Here is a 21,368-nt window from a genome sequence, read left to right as displayed (position 1 = left end):
CCATCCTGGCAATGTAGCCAAGGATACTGTGAACAGCTTAAAAGAGAGGGCAAAGCCCCAGCTCTCAGCGCCTGACACTTCCCCCTACCAACTGCATGAGAGGAGCCTGATGATTTCAAAGGCAGCAGCTAGGGAGTCTTGGAATAGGACTGCAGGAGAGGGAGAACTGGAAAGTCTGGAGGTCTAGGTTTAGGTACAGGCTTTCTCACTTCTTGGCTATATATCTTTGGGCAAGTCACTTGACCTCTCTGAGCCTCAGTTTCCTTGTCTATAGAATGGGAACAATGACTGCTGCTCTACCTCCCTCCCTCCGAAGCTGCTGGGTGGATCAGGCAGGCCTGGTGTGCTGTGCAGAGCCCACTGGGCAGTAGCTGTCTCACTACCGTGTCCCAGCTGCCACACGGATGCTGGATGTTTTCATCACCAGACCCCCGATGGCCCTCCCTCACTGGGGTTACTGGTCTCAGACCAATTCCCTAGCAGCACTGTGTAGAAGTGACAGGAAGAAGAAATAGAGTCCAATAGAATCTCATTTGGGACAAGATTTAGCAAAAAAGAAATAGAAGTTCAATAACCCCTGCCAGGCCTTGCCTACCCCATGTGAGGAGAGTGCGGAGGGAGCTGTACAGGGCCACCCCCGGGCCTGCAGCCACGCCAGAAGGGGAGCACCCTGGAAGGAGGAGGCCGGAGTGCAGCAGGGAGGAGGGGAGCACCAGCTCATCACTCCAGCTGACTGGCTCAGAGAGACCAGGAGGCCGCCCAGTCCCTGGCTGACAGGAGGGAGGAAGGTGGCAGGAGAAAACCCACTGGTCTCACCATCCTCTCACCTTCTGGTTTGCTCTCTGCTTTGGCCTGAGGCTTGGCTTTGGCCTCCTGATTCAAGCTCTCCTCCTCCTTGTCCTTGGAGGGCCGGGCTGTGAATGAGAAAGGAAACACATCTTATCCAAGACCACAGTATCCCTGCTACACCATTCAGTTAGGTTGGTCAGCTGACAGAGCAGCTGAAGTAGGTGGAAAGAGGCTGGCCTGGAAGTTGCAACATCTGGACTCTGGTCCTCCTAGGCTTGTTCATGGTGCCCAATTCCCAAACTTCTGCCTTAAATTCCCTACATTGTCACTAACTGGCTATGACCTTAGGTTGGCCACTTAGGCTAGTCATTTCCCCTCTCTAGGCCTACTTCCGATAAAATGACATGGTTTACTTTATTTGGGGGCAACAAATAGGATTTATTTCCTTTATGAACTCAAGTGACGGCTGCTTGAGTGCTGAATTGAGAATTCTGGTCCAAGCTTGGTAGGAGAGTACCGTGATTCATCGGTGATATCTGCAATGGGCAGGGAATGAAGAAATAATGGCAGGGAGATATTTTTGCCATCTTTGGACTAGATTGTCTGTAAGGTCCTTTGCAGCTTAATTTCTATGAATTTACTAGAAGCTTTGCTATGGCTCCAGGGGAACTACTGGTGGCCATGTTCATGAGCCTCCCCTCTCCAGTGGGAAAGGGGAAATAGCTGCTCACCAAGTTCCCTGCCACTCTCCTTTGGACTCCAGACACCTGCAGCCCAAGCAGAGTCTCCTTCCAAATCCCTGTATACACTCTGTGCCTTGCTGGCAGTCCACAGAGCATCGTGCACAGAATAGTGCTGCCCTGATTTCCAGAAAAGAGAAATGGGGAAGTCAACTCTCTTTCAATATGACTATGTTCCAGGCAACAAGCAAAGTGCTGTACATGTGTAATTTCAAGCTGAGAGGCACAGAGATTGAAGTGCAGGAGCTCATGAGCGTCCTCCTCCCAGCTGTCCGTAAAGGTAAGAGCAAAGTGGAGCCATGGGGTCTATTCTGGGTTCCAGGCTGGCTCTGCCCTGTGAGTGCTGGGTGACCTTGGGAAGCCTGTGTACCCTCTCTACGCCTCAGTGTCCCCTCTCTAAAAAGGCAGTAATATGATAGAGCACTGATGTGGGAGTCCATGAGACAAAATAAATAAATACTTTAACGGCTGCAATTAAATATTGCTAAGTTAGCATGGATTCTGGAGCTAGATGCCTCGGTTTGAATCCTAGTTCTGCCACTTGCTAGCTTTGGATCCAGCTGGGTGACCCTCTGTACCTCAGATTCTTCACCTACAAAATCTTACGGAGTGACTTCCCTGGTGGCACAGTGGTTAAGAATCTGCCTGCCAATGCAGGGGACACGGGTTCGAGCCCTGGTCCGGGAAGATCCCACATGCCGCGGAGCAACTAAGCCCATGTGCCACAACTACTGAGGCTGCGCTCTAGAACCCGTGAGCCACAACTACCGAGCCCGTGTGCTGCAACTACTGAAGCCCACATGCCTAGAGCCCGTGCTCCGCAACAAGAGAAGCCACCGCAATGAGAAGCCCGCGCACCACAATGAAGAGTAGCCCCCGCTCACTGCAACTAGAGAAAGCCCACGCGTAGCAAGGAAGACCCAATGCAGCCCAAAAAAAAAAAAAAATCTTACAGAGTTGTTGAAGGAATAAATGAATTTATATATGAATGTGCTTAAGCCAGTGCCTGGCACCTAGAAAATACTACATAAGTTTTAGCTATGACGACAATGATGAGTTGACGATAGTAGTTGAGAGCAGCTGTTCTACCCAGGAAGCAACTCTGCACTGCTGAGGCCCAGCATTCCAGAGGGTTTGAGTTAGAAGGGACCCTGAAGATCCCCTAGTCCATAATACAGACAAACTGTGAAGGTTTGGGACTCAAACTCTGCCTGGGTCCAGGATGGGCAGGACACAAAAGCAAGTCTGGAGTTTCCTTCTCTCAACCTGTCTCCTAAACAATCAGGCTGGTTGAGCTGCAGCTGCCTCTGGCAACAGGCTCCATCCTGCAGAGCCATCACTCTGGCAAGTGTGGTCCCTCCAAGTGTCCTGGTGGGCCTGCTCAGCGGGTCCCGTCAGAACTGAGATGTCAGGTGGTGGGCACTCCACTGCCTACCTCATGCAGACTGCTCCAGTGCCCCCTTGGCACTGATCAAGCACTGCAGTCTTCTGTTGAACAACGCATAGCTTTTTGAAGGGCTCCCCTGGTTCCAGTCCTGGTGCTGAGAATACCTGCTGACTGTTGGCTGGAGGAGCTGGCAAGAAAACCAAGTTCCCCTCTTTCCTTCTCCTTCCTCATCACACGCCCTAACCTCTCATTTCCCATGCCACCGAGGAAAGCAGGTCCACTGAAGGGCCTCTCTCTGTTTGTTTCTATCTCTGTCTCTTTCTTTGTCTCTTTCATATACACACGCACATGTGTGAGTGAAATCACCAGAAGAAGCATGGGGTTCTGGAGAGGTAAAGCCCCTACCCAGGGTAAGAGTTCAGACCATGGATCAGCTCTGTGGAGAGAGTTCATTGCTTGGAAAGGGTGGAAACATCTGGATAGCCATCTGGAAAGAGCATACGGAAACACAAACATGTATCTGCAAAGTGTTGGGAACAAAGGCCTTCATCCCAGCCCTGCCTGATCCAGCCCTTCCTGGATGGAATCTCAGGGTGCAGGATCAGGGCCAGCTTCTCTGAGCGGGACTGCATCCCAGGCACATAAGCAATCATTCCCTGGGAGGGCCATTCCATACCCATCGCACACCCACACAGGGTACCAAGCGTGCTTGTCTTCCTGGGGATAATTGCCACTGGCTCCCCCAGCGCTTGTTTCCTCACATGGCCTCTCAACTCTCAGCGCGGCCGGATCATCTCCTTAGTATCAATCTCCTCTGACCTCAGCCTGGCCTGGACATGGCCTGGACATCACATAATCCTGTTAGGACAAGCCAGCAGATGGCTGCTGCTCATGGAAGTGGCCCAGGCAGGGGGCCCTGCAGTCCCATCCAGGAGAAGGTCTTTATCTTTAAGACTTTGCTGAGTCAGTGATTCCACGAGGAGGGCCAGGCCTAACCCAGGGATACAGCTTCCTTCACTGTGCCCAGGCCAGATACGCCCCCAGCACTGATCACCCACAGGCTGTCCAGTGCTGCAGACTCCACTCTTGAAACCCCAGGGGTACTGTTTTTCTGGAGCTGACAGGGGGGTGGCTTCTCCCAATGTCTGCGGAAGCTCCTCGTGAGGATTTTCTAGGGAAGGTTTGATCACCTCGTCTTTGACCATATGCTTGTTTTAAACAACCAACAACCCAGTATCATATGTGAAGAAGATGCTTCAGGGCCTGAGAAATTCTGAGGTCCCTAAAATTTGTCCCTGGGGCTCATGGATCAGTCTCTGGTGTCATATTCGGCTCAGTCCTCAGCCTCCTGCCCAGCTGCACTCCAACTCCCTGGCTTCCGCCCAAAGGCCAACCTTTCCTTGATGGGCCTCATGCTGGCGCTCCAGTTCTGCAGCAGTGTCCCAGAGACAGAGGTGCCCAAGGAGAAGAGAAGCATACCTAAGGATGCCCTTTAGGGGCCTGCGAAGCCTGTTGGAGGTAGCTCTCTGGGGAAGCGGGGCAGAAGGCAGGTCTCCGTAAAGTGGATGGTGAGGATCTCAGCTGCCTCCATCATTTGTCAACTTGGGCATCAGCTCCCACTACACTTTGGACCCTCACCACTCCCAGAAGTGGTCCTGGTGGCCCCCAGGGTGTCCTTTGGGATACCTGGCTTGGGGAGGGGTCAGCAGGCTTCCTAGGACTCTGGAGCTGAATACAGAGCAAAGGGAGGCACCATCCAGAGCTTCCAGCTGTGGGGCCCCGCAGGTGATGCCCCCAGAAGCAGCCCTGGCCACACTATCTTGCTGGAGACTCTGTGGGACACTGGGGCTGACTCATGGGGGTGGGCTCTGCAGGAAAGTCATGGAGGGCAGCCCCAACATAGACCAGTGCACGGCACATGACACTCATGGCCTCACTCACGGCAGATGAACCCTTTCATTTTACAGGAGAGACACGGAAACAGGGAGGTAGTGGGATGTGGATACCTAAGGACCTTAGCTCCTCCGGGCCCTCTCCTGGTGGGTCTTCCCAGACTGCCTGCCTCTACCACCCTCTCTCTTCTGCTAACTCTCTTCCCACTCCCACCCTCACTCCACCTGCTGCCTCTCAGTTTTGCAAGTCCCAGTTCTTGTTCAGCTGCAGGAGGGAAGGAGTGGACAGGGAGACCACGCAGGTCTGGGCAGACCTTGCTTACCTTCCCCCAGAGTGTCCAGGCTGCGGAAAATGAGCTGGTAGATGGTGCTGCGGATGGTGCTGTTGTGCAGAGAGGCCAAGCTGCTCCCTTGGGTCAGCATGGACGCGAGCTAAGCAGGAGAGAGCGGCACAGGCCTCAGTGGGCCTCTGCCCGAGCCGGGGGAGGAGCCGCACGGGGGCCTCACTAACCCTCCTCCCTCCTATAAAGATCAGGCCAGAAGCACAGGAGCCTTATCCTGGCACCCCGTCTTCCTTCACCTCAACAGGACAGTTACAGTGCTCTCTCTCTCAGCCTCCCCTCAACTCTTCCATGACTGGCTAATTCTACATACCAAGTCATTCCCCAAGCTCTTTGACAGGGAGCAGACAACGTGTATTAAAGACACCACATTACCGAGGGTTTGTCCATCCCTGCGAGTACATCCTCAAAGAAACACTCTCACCCATACACCTCACAGACAGCCCCACGGGTGCATGGGCACAGCCCCTTACAGTCCACAAAGAGCATCATGGTGCTTTATCTCTGCCCCACCCCTAGACATAAGCAAGGCTTTGATCCCCACCTACAGAAAAAGAAATGAAAACTCAACAAGGCTGGGTGGCTTATCCAAGGTCGTAAATGAAGGAGTCAAGACTAGCACCCAGGTCTTCTGATTCCAGCCCTTTCTTTTCTACCCACATGCTCAAGAGACCTTCACGGGCACACACATACACACATCTGTATGTGCAGACACACGGATGTGACACACATTCATTCACAGTGCTAAAAAAGAGACAACAGGTCCAAAATGGAGTCACTTGTACTCTGCCCACATCACCAAGCCGAAACATAAAATACCTAACTGCAGTTTCAGCCTCTCCCGGGAACAGACTCTTAACCAGTCAGTTTGGAATTAACTGGTTAGCACACTAGTGAGGTAATCTACCCGACAGACCCCTGCTGTCCCCCAAAGGAAGGTGACCTTGCCTGAAACAACCTGGAACTCCTTTCTATTTGCTAGATGGGATGCTGGCCAATTCATGAATTGTTGAATAAAGCTGATTTGATTTTTAAACTTAGCTGAATTTTTTTTTTTTTTAATTACGATAGCGACACACATAGAAACATCATCTGACTTAACAAGGGAACATCCAAAGTTAGACAAACTGCTTGCTTGGTCCCTCCCTCCCTACCAACCAACCCTCTGGATCTGAACTCTTCTGCCATCTAGTGGCTATGGTAACACAATACTTCACAACAGGCCTACAGATTTTCATAGGATGGGGGAGGTTTCATGCAGACCCTGGCCTCTTCTCTCTAAGGTCCCCACTTCTTCCCAAATGCCCACAGGGCAAAGACAGCTAAGACACAGTTTTTCAGAAATCTCAGATCCCCCCGCCCCACCCCTCGTATGTTTCTCTTAGTTCTGGGGCATTCCAAAGCCACAGGTAATTAGGCTTTTAGATCAATCATAGAGTGTTGGGTCTACAAAATGGGACTTGAGTTCATCTAGCCCAGTCATTCTACTGATGCAGAATCTGAGGACCAAGCTCACACAGGCAGTGAGCAGTGACATTCTGGACTTAGCTCCCAAGCTAGCACCTCCTCCAAGGCCACCTGGAGGTGACAGTCCCTCTGGCTCCTTCCCTGGCTCACCCTGGCAGCGTTCCCAGGAGCTTCCCAGGTCTGAGCCCAGCCCAGTATCCCCAGAATCAGGGCCACAGCGCCCTGGGTCTGTGGTTGTCCTCTGAAACCCTGCAGTATCCCCACTGGGCAGACTCCACACAGCACCCACCTTCAGCTTCTTGTTATCCTGCTGCTCATCCACCACAACTGTCCCACCGCCCAGCTGCAAATAGGGACAGGAATCACAAGATGTTCAGAGAGACCCTCACCCTTCCTCCCTACTTCCCTCTCTATCCAGGCAGCCCTCATGTGGGAACACAGAAACACACCCAGAGATAATGTGGCCTCAGAAAATGTTTTAACATGTCCACCACCCCCAGCCTGGCCTTCCACAGTCTGGCTTCAGCCTGCATGCAGTATTCCCAGTCAAATGTGTCCACTCACTGAGGTCCAGTAACACCAGCTACAGCTGTCTTTCAGTCTCTCAAATGCACCATTCTCTTTACCCACCTCGAAACCCTCAGCACACGGTCCCTCCTCCTCTGTTTGGAACCCTCTTTCCTCCACTCCCCACGTTTCAGGTCTCCACTTACATGTCACCTTCCTCTGGGAAGCTAAGGTACCCAGCTAATTCTCTCTTATTGACTCCTTTTCCTTCATAGCACTTTCCCCAATCTATTTGTATGTTATTTGTATGTTGGCAAACCCAAGTAAATTGACTGTCTCACTAGCATCTTGAAGGCAGACTATTTCATCCATGACACATGCTTGTATGTAAAGCATGAGAACACTGCCTGGCACTTAGCAAGGGTTCAGAAAACATTGGTTGAATGAATGAATGAATGAACAGTCTCCTGCATATACCTAACCAATTCCAATTCCTAGTCCCTTGTTCATGCCTTTGCCCTCTGCCTAAAATGCCTTCTCCATTCCTCTATGCCTAACAATTTTTCAGAAAAATCAGGGTGAATTCTTACATAAAGCTTTCCCAAATGGCCCCTTTCACCCCCACCCCAGCCCTCACTCCAGCTCTCGACAGTACCTCTCTCCTCAAAAGCTGTATAACAACAGTGGACACATTTTGTGATACCAAAAATCTGGCTCTATAATTGAATAAGTGCTTGCTAGTGTCCTGGGGAAGCTGTAGGGCAGCCAGCTGGGGAAAGGGACAGACCTAGAAGACCCGAGATGAAGAATCATTACGCCCACAGTATTTACTCTCTGAACCACTAGCTTGCCACTTTGCATTTACTATCTCGTAACACCATCCGAACTTCTAAAGAAATCATCGTTGTTCACACATATTAGTTGTCTACCCAGCTAGACTTCATGTCTTTTTGAACTACGATATAGTTATCTCTGTTCCCCTAACCTGTGGCATAGTGTCTTGTACACAGCAGATGCTCGGTTAAGGAGAGCTCAACGAGTAGATACGCCAAGTGACCTCTAGCGTCATCTTCAGGCAGCAGAGTCACCAATGGCTGCCCCCAGTAATTGTCTTCACCTTCCACTGCCTCGCCCACCTCACCAACCTCCACGGCCAGAAGTAGAACTGGACTTGCTACACTCCCATCTCTGCCTGATCAGAAAATAGAGAGAATACTGCCTGATTCAGGGCCACCCACCCATCCATCCGCCCAATTTGTTCACTCATTCAATTCTTAATTTCTGAGTACCTGCTGTTTACCGGGCACTGTGCTAGTGCTGTAGGGATACAAAGATGTTTAGGGCATGGATTCTACTTACAGAAAGGAATTGAGACCAATGATAACATGAACACATGACAAAGCAGAATGTGCCTGAAGAAATGAGAGGCACAGATTAAGGTGCTGTGCTGGGATGGACACGGAAGCCTTCTGAAAGTAGGTGAAGTTTGGATAATCTTTGAAGGATGGGAGAGGTTTGAATGCTTGGATACACATTGTTGAATGAATGAACAAATGGACGAACATACAAATGAACGAACCAAAGCAGAAATAACCAATCTGAATATGAAGGGGGCACTGTGGATTTTCTGAACAAATCCCCTCTTTCACAATTCTGGGATATTGGAGGCTACAGCACCAAACCCCACTGGCCCAGCCACCTCACTATTTATCACATCCAACTCTCACCCAATGAGTTCTTAGAAATACGAAAGGCCAGGCTACCCTTTGGGATGGCTGGTTCTGTCCACAAAAGGGCAGGAGAGACTGACTTTTGCCCCACGAAGCACATGCCTAATGATTTCTCTTCCATTCAGATTTATTTAAGTCAAAATACTTCTCTACGGGTTCACTGTTCATTGCACATATCAACATCTTCTACCCTCAGTATGCGTTTCTAACTTTCTGAAGCCCTTCACATGCATTTTCTCATTCCATATTATTAATTCTATGAAACAGACAAGGCTAGTATTATTATTGCTATTTTGGCAGATGACAAAACTGAGATGCAGAAAAGATTCTGTGACTTGCCCACACTCACAACAATAGTGAAAGAACCCCCGACCTCCTAATCTCTATTCAGAGGATTGTTTTTGTTGTTTTTACTAAATTACATTTTTTTCCCAAGCATAAATAAGGAAATGAAGTCAAATTTATATTTCCTAGTGGCTCTGTTTCATATTATTGACATTTCAGGTAAATGGATACAAATGTTTGTCTCCATTTGAGTGTGACCGATGGGTCCATATATGGGTAGCAGTACCAGCAAGTAGGTGCTTTCAGAGTATGCCCTTATTACAAACACATTCCCACATCCACCTCTCACACTACACCAATCATCCTCCTTTTTCTTCAGCCCCATCATCCCCACCTTCTCCCTCTCCTCATGAAAATTAACCAGAGGGCTGAGGAAACCAAAGAAGATGTCTTCATGCCAGCCAAACCCCCAACACCTGTGATGCATCTTGATGAGGATGAGCAACAGGATCCCTTGCAGCCAGCCATTCACGGGAACCTGTGCTGGTGAACAAGGCGACCCTTCGGGGGCTTGTCCTCCTGACCTCCAATTCCTATCTCCCACTGATGTAGCAGTTAATCATTGACCTCTCCCTTTCTAGACCACCCATGACACAGTTCCTGAACTGCACATTCTGGTCTGTGTGTTTTTTGAAACATTCATTCAACAAATATTTACTGAATGCCTGGTTGAGTCCTACCTTCATTGAATACAGTCTAGCACCCTGATCCACTCACCTGTCTAGGCTGGAAACCCAAAAGTCTGCCCAAATTCCTCCTCACTTCCTCACAGCTCATCTACAACCAACTGTCAGATCTAGTTCCTGAAAGTCCTCAAATTCGGCCTCATGTCTCTATTCTGCCTACAATGCTGCAACAGCCTCCTGACTCCTGGACTGCTCCTCTTCTGGTTCCTCATTCACTCTTTAGCCAGAGTGATTTTCTGAGCAAAGCACATCATGTCCCTCCCCTGCACCCTGGGGGCTCAGTGTCCTCAGGAGGGAGTCCACACTCCTTAGCTGAGCATATTCCACCCTCCTGCTTACCTCCAGTTCAGTGCTGTCCAATAGCAATAGAACGCAAGCCACACATGTAATTTTAATTTTTTTAGTAGCCACATTTTTAAACAGTAAAAGAAACAGGTGAAATTAATTTTAATAATGTACTTTATTTAACCCAATATATCAGAATTATAATTCAACATGTAATTAATATAAAAATATCAATGAGCTATTTTACCTTTTTTCTCATACTAATATACCCAATGTATATTTCATACTTACAGCACATCTCAATTCAGACTAGCCCCATTTCAAGAGCTCAGTAGCTACATGTAGCTAGTGGCTCCCATACTGGACAGTGCAGCTATAGTCTCATCACCCTCTCTCATTCCCCTGGCCTTTATACATGGCCTAGGAGACTCCTATCCCTTCTTCAGTCAGCCAACCCCTGCTTGTCCTTCAAGATTCAGCTAAGAATCACCTCCCTTAGGAAGCCTTCCCTGACTTTTGTTGAGATGTCCACTCTCGGCAGTGCTAAATCCCTCAGCACTTACCTATATCATTACACATGATATGGTAAATATTACTTTTATTTTTCTGTCTTCCCCACTAAGGGGGATTTACCACAGAGCTGATGAAGCTTAAACTTCAGGGCCCATCTCTCCCCTCACAAACACTCTCTGAGGCCTCATAATTAATTTTGTAGCAATAGTTTTATACTCCTTTTCTTAAAGAGTGTCAGACCCCACAAAACCTGGATCAACTCCTGCTCCTCTGCTAGGTTGAGCCCCTTGAGTGCTGCCTTATTTCTCACTGTATCCCCAGACCCTACACAGGTTTCATACAAAGAGATTCCATAAATGTTTGCCAAATGAATGAACATCAGAGTTCTTTGGGGCTTAATCCTAATCTCTCTCTCTCTTTCAAAGTAGCATCAGCTGGTCCTTGATTTTAATAACCATACATTTGTTGGCGATTCACAAATCTCTATTTCCAGCCCTGACCTTGTTCATAAGCTTTAAGCCCATTTGTGCAACTGTCTCATAGACATATCCACTTGGAGGTGACATAAACACTCAAACTCACCATTCCAGAGCGGGAACTTTTGAGTCTTCCTAAACCTGTTCTTCCTGTAGTCTTCCTTTTCTCACTAGGTGGCGCCACCATCCACCCTGCTGCTCAAGCGAAAAACCTTGACTTCCACTCACCCTCCACATCCACACCATCACCAAATCCAGACGATTCTGTCTTCAAAATATCTCTCAAAGATACAAACACACACACACACACGCTGGATGCCCACAACAGCCTCCTAACTGGACTCCCTACTTCCACCCTTGCACACCTACCATTCATTTTGTACATAGCAGTTAGGGAGTGACCTTTTAACTATGACTCCTCATTACATCATTTCCCATTGAACTTCAAATAAAATCCAAACTCCGTATCTAATCCACAAGGCCCTGATGAAGCAGCTCTCATCCCCGTCTCTAGTGTTATCCTGTACCACTCTCCCCTTACTCACTATACTGGCCTCCAGTTCTTTCTTCTAGTGCACCAAGGTCTTTCCCTGCTCTGAGCCTTTGCAAATGCTGTTTCCTCTTCTTCCCCTGTGGAGCATGGGGAAGAATTCCAGAAGAATTCTCATGGAACTCTACTTGGACTGTCTACTTGAACTTCTCCTCCTCCAGGAGGACTCCCCTGCTCTTCCTCGCTAAAGGGGGCCCACTACCTACAGTCACTCTCCATCACATACACTATTTCCTTCACAGCACTTTTCATACTCAGAAATATGTTATTTTACTTGTTTATCATCCATATGCCCACTCCCCCACACTAAAACATTTTCTGTTAGTTTTATATTTCCAATTTATTCAGGTAGCAGAGCACCTAGAAATCATGCTGTTATTTGTAGAACACCATGAATATCTAATTTCATATTTAATCTCATCACATACACTAGGAAAAAAGACTACTCTGTTGTATGAGTAACAGAATACGTAAAATCTCTTAGAAGCATACACACATCCATGGAAACAACACGCTATTCTGCCAGGCATGACCAGATGTTTGAGTTTTTCTGTTAATATTTGTTTGTTTCTTATGCATTCATTTTGTCATCTGCTAGCACCCACAAGCAGATGAATGCTGAAAGCTTAAGAAAATTTTATGAAGAAAAGAAGCCTTTACACTGAGAATTTGATTCTTACCATATTTTCCTGACAACTGGAGGGAAGCTGACTATTATTTAAGAAGTTAGGTAATTCCCTGGACTCCACACTCTCACTGCCGAGGGCCCGGGTTGATCCCTGGTCAGGGAACTAAGATCCCACAAGCTGCGTGGTACGGCAAAAAAAAAAAAAAAAAAATTAAAGGAGGGAACCCCTCTGCCTAGCTAGGATGAGTTCTTTGGGAGCAAAGTGGATTCCCTGCAGGCTAGTAAGGTCAGGCCCACAGAGGCAGGAAGGGCCCTGGTGGCTGCTTCCTGTCCAGCACCCCTGTCTCCACAGCAGACAGCTGGTTGTCTAGCAGTACAGGTCACTGGAGTAAATGTTAACCCTGACAGGAAAGGGATGACTGGTTCCTAAGGAGGCACCAGGTTTGTCTGCTTGGGGTTTCTGCTGGTTGGTTTAAGAAAAAAACCCTGCCAAGAAGAAAATAGCCTGCAATGCACTTAAGAAAGAGTGGCAGACTTCCTCCTGGAGTTTCACATTCTGAAGTATTCCTGGGGGCTGAATGTGGATATGGGGTTTCCAAAGGAGCCCGGACCAGTCTCATTCCCCACCTTGCATCCCTTTTCACCACTGGTGCCCCACAGGGCTGTCTTGCCAATCAGCATCTCATGCAGATGGCCAGTTATTTCTAGCTAAGCTTGTAGCTCTCTCTATAAAGAAGGTCCCATCATCCTTCAAATACAAATAAGGCTTTTTGGCCAGGCTAGAGCCTCAACTTTGGCTTTCTGCAACTATGCATGGTCAAGGAAGGTCAAATATTTCTGGTTGGGGCCAGAACAAATAACACCGAGAGCTTTAAAACCAGGTAAAAAAGTTTCAGAGCAAGCTAAGTTAGACTGTGTCGATAACTATGCAAACACTTACCATTTCTGGGCTTCCCTGGTGGCACAGTGGTTAAGAATCCACCTGCCAATGCAGGGAACATGGGTTCAAGCCCCAGTCTGGGAAGATCCCACATGCTGCAGAACAACTAAGCCCGTGCACCACAACTACTGAGCCTGCGCTCTAGAGCCCATGAGCCACAACTACTGAAGCCCACGTGCCTAGAGCCTGTGCCTAGAGAAGCCACCACAATGAGAAGCCCGCGCACAGCAACGAAGAGTAGCTCCCGCTAGCCACAACTAGAGAAAGCCCGCACGCAGCAACGAAGACCCAATGCAGCCAAAAATAAATAAATTAAATAAGTAAATTAAAAATAAATTAATTAATATATCTCAAAAAAAATTTACCATTTCTTCATTGGGTTCATAAAAGGCATCCTCAAACCAATACATGTCAGTTTGACAATGTTGTCTGAAATATTTTTAGCTTTGAATTTTTTTTTCCAGCCAGTGTGAAAAGAAAGACTCTAAAATAGTTACTATGTGTCTATGTTCAATGATACATTTATTTTTTCTGAAAATACTCTTAAGTAATTTCTGATTAGAATCATTCACAAAAAAAACTTTATCCTGGTTCTAGATTACCAGAGCAGAATAAAAAGTAAAGTGAAAGGTCCTCCAGCTGAGAAACTCCACAGATAATCAGTTGGGTGAATATCTGATAAGAAAATGAATCATTCTCTGCTGATCTTACATCTCCAAATTGTTCAGGTAGGAGAACACCTGCGATTATGTTGCTTAGTAAAACACCACAGGGGTATTCCTATTCGTTTACTTGTCTGTGGCTGCTGTCAAGCTAACAACAACAGAGTTGAGTAGTTGGATAGAGACTATATGGCCTACAGAGCCTAAAATATTTACTGTCTGGCCCTTTACAGTAAAAGTCTGCCGACCCCTACACTAGTCCATCCCATTCGCTTTACAGATGAGCAGCGTGAGACCTCGAAGAAAAGCAAAGTGACTTTGTAGCACTTTGCACAGTGTTCCTTTTATCAGTTACTTTTGTCTATGTCTGTCCCTTCTACTGGAAGGGACATGATCTTTTTACTTCCCACACTGCTTTTCATTTAAGTGCTTAATAATATAGGTTTGTGGAGTAGCACTGACTTGCCCAGGATAACAGGGATAGTTAGCCATGGATACTGGGTTAAGACCCAGATAAATGGATTCATAAACTGGTGATAAGGACCACCAACTAGCTGCGTAACTTTGGCAGAGTTAATTATCCTCTCCGAGCCTCAGAGTCTCCTCATCTGCAAAATGGCAATAACAATTTATTCTTGCAGGGTTGTTGTTTTTTTTTCTTTTTTGGCCACGCTGCAGGGCTTGGGGGATCTCAGTTCCTCGATGAGGGCTTGAACCTGGGCCACAGCAGTGAAAGTCCAGAATCCTAACCACTAGGCAACCAGGGAACTCCCCTCCTGCAGGGGTTTTATGAGAAATTGTCGAGATAATGTACGTATGTCATAGGCCCTCCACAAGTATGGATTCCCTCCCCTACTCCTTTTTCTCTATAAACTGGAGACCCTGACCTGTTAAGAGTTCCCTAAGGAAACCACCAAATACTTGTGGACCTTCTGCTTTAGGGATGAGATGTTGGGCTCAGCACTTTGGGAGATATAAAGATTATTTCCCCCATTTAGTGGCAATGATGACCCTAACACTGTGGCCACACCTCACCCCAGGCTGCCAACAGAGGAAGGGGGAGGCCCAAGTGTCTTTCCCGTTCCTGTTTCCCTCCAAGAAGGAGCTGGCTCCCACTGCCCTCTAATTGTCTTCCCCCTGCTTAAACTTCCTGAGCACTTGTGGCTTTGATTTCTCCCCAACCCTCCTCCTTGACTCCCTACCACTCGCTCTGGCCTTTCCGCACTTCTCTCTTACTTCCTTACCTTTGGGTGTGTGGCTGACTGAATAAGCCCAGTTTCCCTGACCCCCTGCCTTCTCAAGGAGAAGCTCAAAGAAGGAACCCATTAGTCAGGGAAGAGGTGTGAACTGATAGGTCAGCATGAGTGAGTGAGCAAGGCATGTTCATTTTCATAAAGTTTCATAGTTAAAGTAAGATAATTTGCAGAGGTGAGTACACATTCTTGCATAAATCACAAAAATGAATACCAACACAGTTTACTAGATCAAAGACTGGATTTTCAGAGAACTGCTTCAAGAATTCAAACAGAATGGCTTGCCTCAGTCTGTCACTGAAGTACAGGATAATTTACCTCCCTCTAACAAGATCACAGGTCTTGGGGCAGCCAAACACAGACAGAATGATATAAGCAAAGGCAGTTACCGCTCTCTCTGGCTTTAAGAAACCTGGGGTGAAACTCCAAATCCAGATGTTTTTAAAAATCACTTCAAAATAGCTACACTTTAATTATCTGGACTAATTTTTAGAGGGTAGTTGTTAGTGCTGCAAAGTCCTAACTATAGGTTTTCAATTTTAAATAAATATAAATTTACTTTCAAGGACAGCCAGTATTTCAACCTGTTTTTTTTTTTTTTTTAATAATGCTGTTAATAAAATTCATACTGGGGCTTCCCTGGTGGCGCAGTGGTTAAGAGTCTGCCTGCCGATGCAGGGGACACAGGTTCATGCCCCGGTCCAGGAAGATCCCACATGCCACGGAGCGGCTGGGCCCGTGAGCCATGGTCGCTGAGCCTGCGCGTCCGGAGCCTGTGCTCTGCCATGGGAGAGGCCACAGCAGTGAGAGGCCCGCGTACCGCAAAAAAAAAAAAAAAAAAAAAAATTCATACTGGATCTGTTTCAATAAATAGATAAGAACAGTTGTAATCAGCACTGCTCTCACTGGTTGGCAAAGAACTGCTACTAAAGGCCTTGAAGAATGTTTTAAGTAAGTTACAAATTCTCTTTTGAAATCATGATTATGCTTTACTTGCTTGGCAAGCTTTGCTTTGATGGTCTAGTTCTGACAAAAATGAAAATTGAGAATTTGCAGAGTTTAAATAAAAACAGAATTACTATGAAGGACTGGGAGGCAAGTCAAGAGGCATTTTGATGTGGACCATTTTTAAAGTCTTTATTGAATTTGGTACAATATTGCCTCTGTTTTACATTTTGGCCTTTTGGCCATGAGGCATGTGGGATCTTAGCTCCCCGACCAGGAATCAAACCCGCACCCCCTACATCGGAAGGTGAAGTCTTAACCACTGGCCCACCAGGTAAGTCCCAATTTTGAAAACTGCTGGCCTAATGTATACCAAGGCATTAGATACTTTCTCAGAGAATAGTACCAGACTTCATGGCCACCCTCAGCAAAGCCTGCCCTGAGAACTTCATGAGGAGGGAGGACCCTGTTTCCTCATATTAAATGAGGTAATGCTCTGAGCCTCCCTTTCTTTTTTAAGCCTCTGGCTTCTTAAGAGCAGTCATCTGGAGGGAAATAGTACCGAATGGGGAGTTAGGATACTGGGTTCCCATTCCAGTGAGGATACCTTCTGGCTGTCCAACCCTGGGCAGGATATTTCTCCTTTTTGGGCCATCTGCAAAAATGTACTAATTGGAAGTCGGCTGACCAGATCAGAGAAACAACAGCTGTGCTGGGCTTGACAGAACGGAACTCATTTAGACACAAGACATTATCAATGAATGTTACCACTACACAGAACATTTAATTTGCATGATTAGTTGGACTCTGTCATTTCCGCCAGAGATGGGAAAGGACCTGTCCAAGGTCACATAGTTAGAGGCAGAACTGGATTAGAACCCAGGTTTCCTGACTCTCAATTCTATGCTCTGAACACCACACATACCTCAGAAGTTCTAAAGGAAGTACATTTCATCTCCTTGTATCACACATCTCTGAGACACGTTGCTGAGTTTGGTCTCCATCCTGCCCACTCATCAAAACTGCACTGGATTAAGCAGCTAAATCCTTCCACTCTTTGCATGCAAAATTCTGCTCACACTAGTGGCCTGAGATCTGAAACAGGCAGGCTATGAACCAACTTTTGCCCAAACTCACCCTTTAGGAGCATGAGAGAAATGGGGGTCTGCGTTCCCTAGGGAACCCTCACTTTGGAGTCTCAAGGAACAAAATACTTGGGGATGAATTTTTAGAGATCACTTTCCCAATTAAATTTCACTATCCAGATTATTGAATCATGCAATGAATTTAGCAGGAAGGTCCCTCACAGGGGCAGAGAAATTCTTGGAAAGGAACTATGGGGTCAGAAGAATGCCCCAGAGTTGGAGCTCTCAGTCTCCAGTCAGCACAGAGAAAGGGCTCTGCACTCACGGCTGGCTTGTCAGTGGATGAGTGGAGCTCCCATCTTCAATATTTTAAAAACAAAACAAAACTCAAAAAGCCTCCTCCTTCTCAGATCCTAACCAAACTACCAGCCCCTCCAGGCCTGGAATGTGAATAAACAGGATTAAATGAAAGTGAGGGTGCTAGATAAACCCTACACACCATGCCCATTTTATCATTTTTCCCTGCCTGATATCTCCTTGGACATTCTCCAAAGCCCAGCTCAAATGTCATTTCTGAAGACCCAATCAGAACAACCCGGGTTCATCCTGGCCCCACCATCTATTTGCTGTGTGACCTTGAACAAGTGGTTTAACTTCATTAGGCCTCAGTTTCTTCCCTTGCCAACGGGGGATCCTAATAATAACCATTTTATAGGACGATTAAGGGCTGACCCAAGTTCACTCCTGAAAAAGCCCCAGCATAGTGCCTGGCAGAGAACAGGACTCTATAAATATTGAATGCATTGCAAGGGAACCAGAACACTCACTCATCTCTTGAGGTCTGACCTAGCACTTTCCATTCTTCAGTCCCTGGCTTTCCCCCACCCCTTTTGCCCAAAAGGGGGCAGAGAAGCCTGAGCCAACCTGTTCTTACCTTGCTAAGGTCCCCTAGGGCCATGACCTTGGCCACTGGCCTCCTGCTGAGCTGCTTCTTCACCCAGAGCTCAAGCTGTTTGTTCCACTTCATGGTGAACACATAGAGGGCATAGGCCAGCAGAAGCAGCAGGCTCTCCCACCAGACAATGAGGCTATCCAGGAAGAAGAGGATGAGCATCATTAGGTCAAGGATGTAGAAGGTGATGTCACGGAACAAGGGCCACCAGGTGAGGTTGAGGATCTCCCGGGAGAAGAGGGCACAAGTGCCAATGACAAAGAGGATGTTGAACACCGCAGAGCCCACTATGGTGCCGATGCCCACATTGCTATGGGAGATGAAGATGCCGATGAGGGAGGTGAAGAGCTCGGGGGCAGAGCCTCCAGCAGCCATGAAGGTAGCACCTGCCACATCCTCAGAGATCTGCAGCTTGTCTGTGATGACACCCAGGGCTGGGACAAAGTACTCGTCACAAACGATGGCCAAGGCTACAAACACATATAGCATGCCAAAGATGTGCAGGACCACCCAGCCCTGCCTCCGCTCCTTCACACTGAACAGGTCTCGGGGGTACTCTGCCTTGGGGTGGAGGTCTGGCTGCCCAGAAGGCAGTACTGAGGGACTGGGAGTCTCTGGCATCCCAGCTGTTGTCAGACTGGGGGAGGGGACAGTGGACGAGACTGGGACTGGCTCCACAACCACACAGTGATGGACCTGAGTGGTCGGACTTGCCCTGACCCTGGGAGTTGCTGGAGTGGTGGGTGCTGGTGAAGGGTTCTTCACCAGCCCCCAGAAGGTGGCTGAGGATATTCCAACAGTCGGTGCACTGGTTCTGGACGAGGGATTCCTAGCCTTCCACGCAGCAGTAGAGGCTTTGGTTTCTGTCGTGATGCTTACTGCCACCTGCCCCTCAGAGGTGGCTGCGGTGTGCTCCAGGACTGTTCCTTGGGGTGTTGTCAGGCTGTTTTTTCCCACTAACCCCCGGTGGTTGGTTGAGCTATTATTGTCCACTCTTCTGGTGGTAGTTAGGGTCTTCTCTTCTGCCACATTCCTTGGAGAAGTCAAGATGTCAGTTTCTAAGTCATTTATCAGGAAGGGTAGGCCGTTATCAGTTACTCCCTTGAGAGGAGTTGGGGTGGTTTCCCCCAATACTCTCTTGGAAGGGTTGGTCTCCAGTATTTTGTTGGTTGTCATAATTTCACTGTCTTTCACTGTTGCTCTGGGGGTGATCCCATGGCTCCTGGTCATTGTCACGAATGTGGATGGGGCGTAGCTGTTCACCATCCTACCAAGTGGGGATGGGGTGTATTTCCTCACCTTTCCCCTGGCTTGAGTTGGGCGGTAGCTCTTCACTTCTCCCCTGCGTGTTGCTGGGGTATAATTATTTACCACTGGTCTGCCTGAAGTTGGAGGGTAGTGATTCAGTGCTCCACCGGGTGTGGCTGGGGTGTCTTCCTTCACTTTTTCTTTGCGGGCTGCTGCTGGGCTGTCGCTGCTCTTGGGTGTTGCTGGAATGACGTTGGCTATTCTTCTAGGTATACTGGGGGTGTTCTCCATTGTTACACCAGGTGTTGTTCCATCTCTGCCTACTGTGGCTTGGGGTGCCCATGTCTCAACCTCCATCTCAGGGCTAGATTTTGGAGGGTCACTGCTCACCATCATCATCTCATTGTTGGAAAGGTCCCGGCTGGCTAGTTTTACAGGGTGTTGGGAAGAGACTGCTGCCCACAGTGAGGGGAGCCCCCGGGGGCTCCTCAGGTACTGGTAGGTGGAACCCATGATCAGCATTCCCAATAGGAAGAGGAGGCGCCTCCAATGAAGCCGCTTTGGCCAGAGTAACCGTCTCTCCTGCACTCCCATCCTGATCAATTTCCCCATGATGGCCAGTTATGCCTGGTTACAGAAGGCCTCTCATTCTGTCCACTGAAAGATGGGGGCTGCTCTGGGATTTAGATTAGAAATCAGAGAAGATTTCTCCATGAAGCCCAGCCAGGGGGTAACCACAAACCTAGAAAGAAGAAAAAAGAAGAGGTTATTTGCTCCTAAAAAGAGAGCTGGGATCCACCAAACCCTCATCTGGAAGAGTGACTATTCACACAGGGGCCTTTGTAGTGAAAGGCAGTTGTTTCTGCTGGAACAAAACAACCCCTGCCCCCTGCTCCAGGGGGCAATGTCTCCTCATGGGAAAAAGAGCATCTTGGGGTCCTCTTTGCTGTATAGGCATGCCAGCAACCCAGGTTCCTGAGCTGGGTCTACCCAGCCCTCCTAGGGATCCTTGCAAGAGGTCTGCCCACACTCTGCAGGTCCAGTCAGAGTTGCTGGGAGCTCAGTCATCTGTAGCTGGTGTCCCAGGCCACAAATCTCACCTTATCCAAGGCAAAGGGGAAGTAAGGAGATATGATTTTAAGCTTTAGACAGAAAGGGGCAGTAGTGGAAAGCAGTACAAGGCTCTATGTGTTTTTACTGGACTGATTTTAAAATGATTCCACCATCATTCAGAGAGGACAAAGCTTAAAATTTAACGTCATGAAGCTTCCCAGACAGTGTGTGGTGTCATGGGAGGAACATGGGGAATAGAGTCAAAGGCTAGGTTCCCAGATCTGCTGCTTACTAGCTGTGTCACCCCGGACAGGCTGAACCTCAGTGCTTCATCTGTAAAATGGGCATGATAACATATGCACTGATTATGCAAAGATTATCTCTGAAAGGACATCTGGAAAAGGGAAACTAATGGTCAGGGATCAGGGGGAGACTTACTTTTCAGTATATCCTATTGTTCAGTCTAACTGTTTAACCTTTTTATCCTGTGCATTGTATAATACTTTAAATTTAATTTCATAGAAATAATAATAGTAATAACAATACCCATCTATGTAAATAGTAATAACAATAGCTATGTCACAGGAATGTTAGGAGAGTAAAAACACATCTGGTCTGGGAAAAGCATTGTACAGAATCAATGCCCCGTAGGGGTTAGTTTTACATAAGGACTCAGGAGGGAAAAACATTTAAGGCCCTCAAAGAATTCTCAATTTATAAAGAAGGGCAGAGAAGCCCAGCCCAACTAAATATGAAATCTCTAATCAATGTCCACAGGTTATTACAAAACAATAACTAGAAATGATCAGTTTTGCATAAGAAGTAATATATTACAAGTTAGATGAATAACCCATAGAATCTTAGGTCATTAAAGGTGGAAAGAATTACTGACAC

At 47.6% G+C, this 21,368-nt stretch overlaps 1 protein-coding gene across 5 annotated transcripts in view; it reads right to left on the bottom strand.

Moving 5' to 3' along the window:
• SLC24A1 (solute carrier family 24 member 1) overlaps positions 1–20,036 on the bottom strand; it is a 31,824-nt gene extending 11,788 nt beyond the window's left edge. For 2 of the 5 annotated variants that reach the window (XM_060152299.1, XM_060152309.1), the window contains exons 1-4: positions 18,156–20,033; positions 6,906–6,959; positions 5,132–5,240; positions 828–914 (exon numbers count right to left, since the gene is read on the bottom strand). In XM_060152299.1, coding sequence (XP_060008282.1) covers positions 828–914; positions 5,132–5,240; positions 6,906–6,959; positions 18,156–20,033 — 2,128 coding nt within the window. Of the gene's footprint in view, positions 1–827; positions 915–5,131; positions 5,241–6,905; positions 6,960–18,155 lie in introns of all 5 variants that reach the window. The other 3 variants (XM_060152334.1, XM_060152318.1, XM_060152327.1) reach the window with 3 other exon arrangements.
• Positions 20,037–21,368: the final 1,332 nt, after the last annotated feature.

The sequence above is a fragment of the Lagenorhynchus albirostris genome, chromosome 1, assembly GCF_949774975.1.
Source record: "Lagenorhynchus albirostris chromosome 1, mLagAlb1.1, whole genome shotgun sequence".
Taxonomy (NCBI): domain Eukaryota; kingdom Metazoa; phylum Chordata; class Mammalia; order Artiodactyla; family Delphinidae; genus Lagenorhynchus; species Lagenorhynchus albirostris.
The sequence above is the reverse complement of the archived record's forward strand: the minus strand, read 5'-3'. Positions and strand labels throughout refer to the sequence as shown.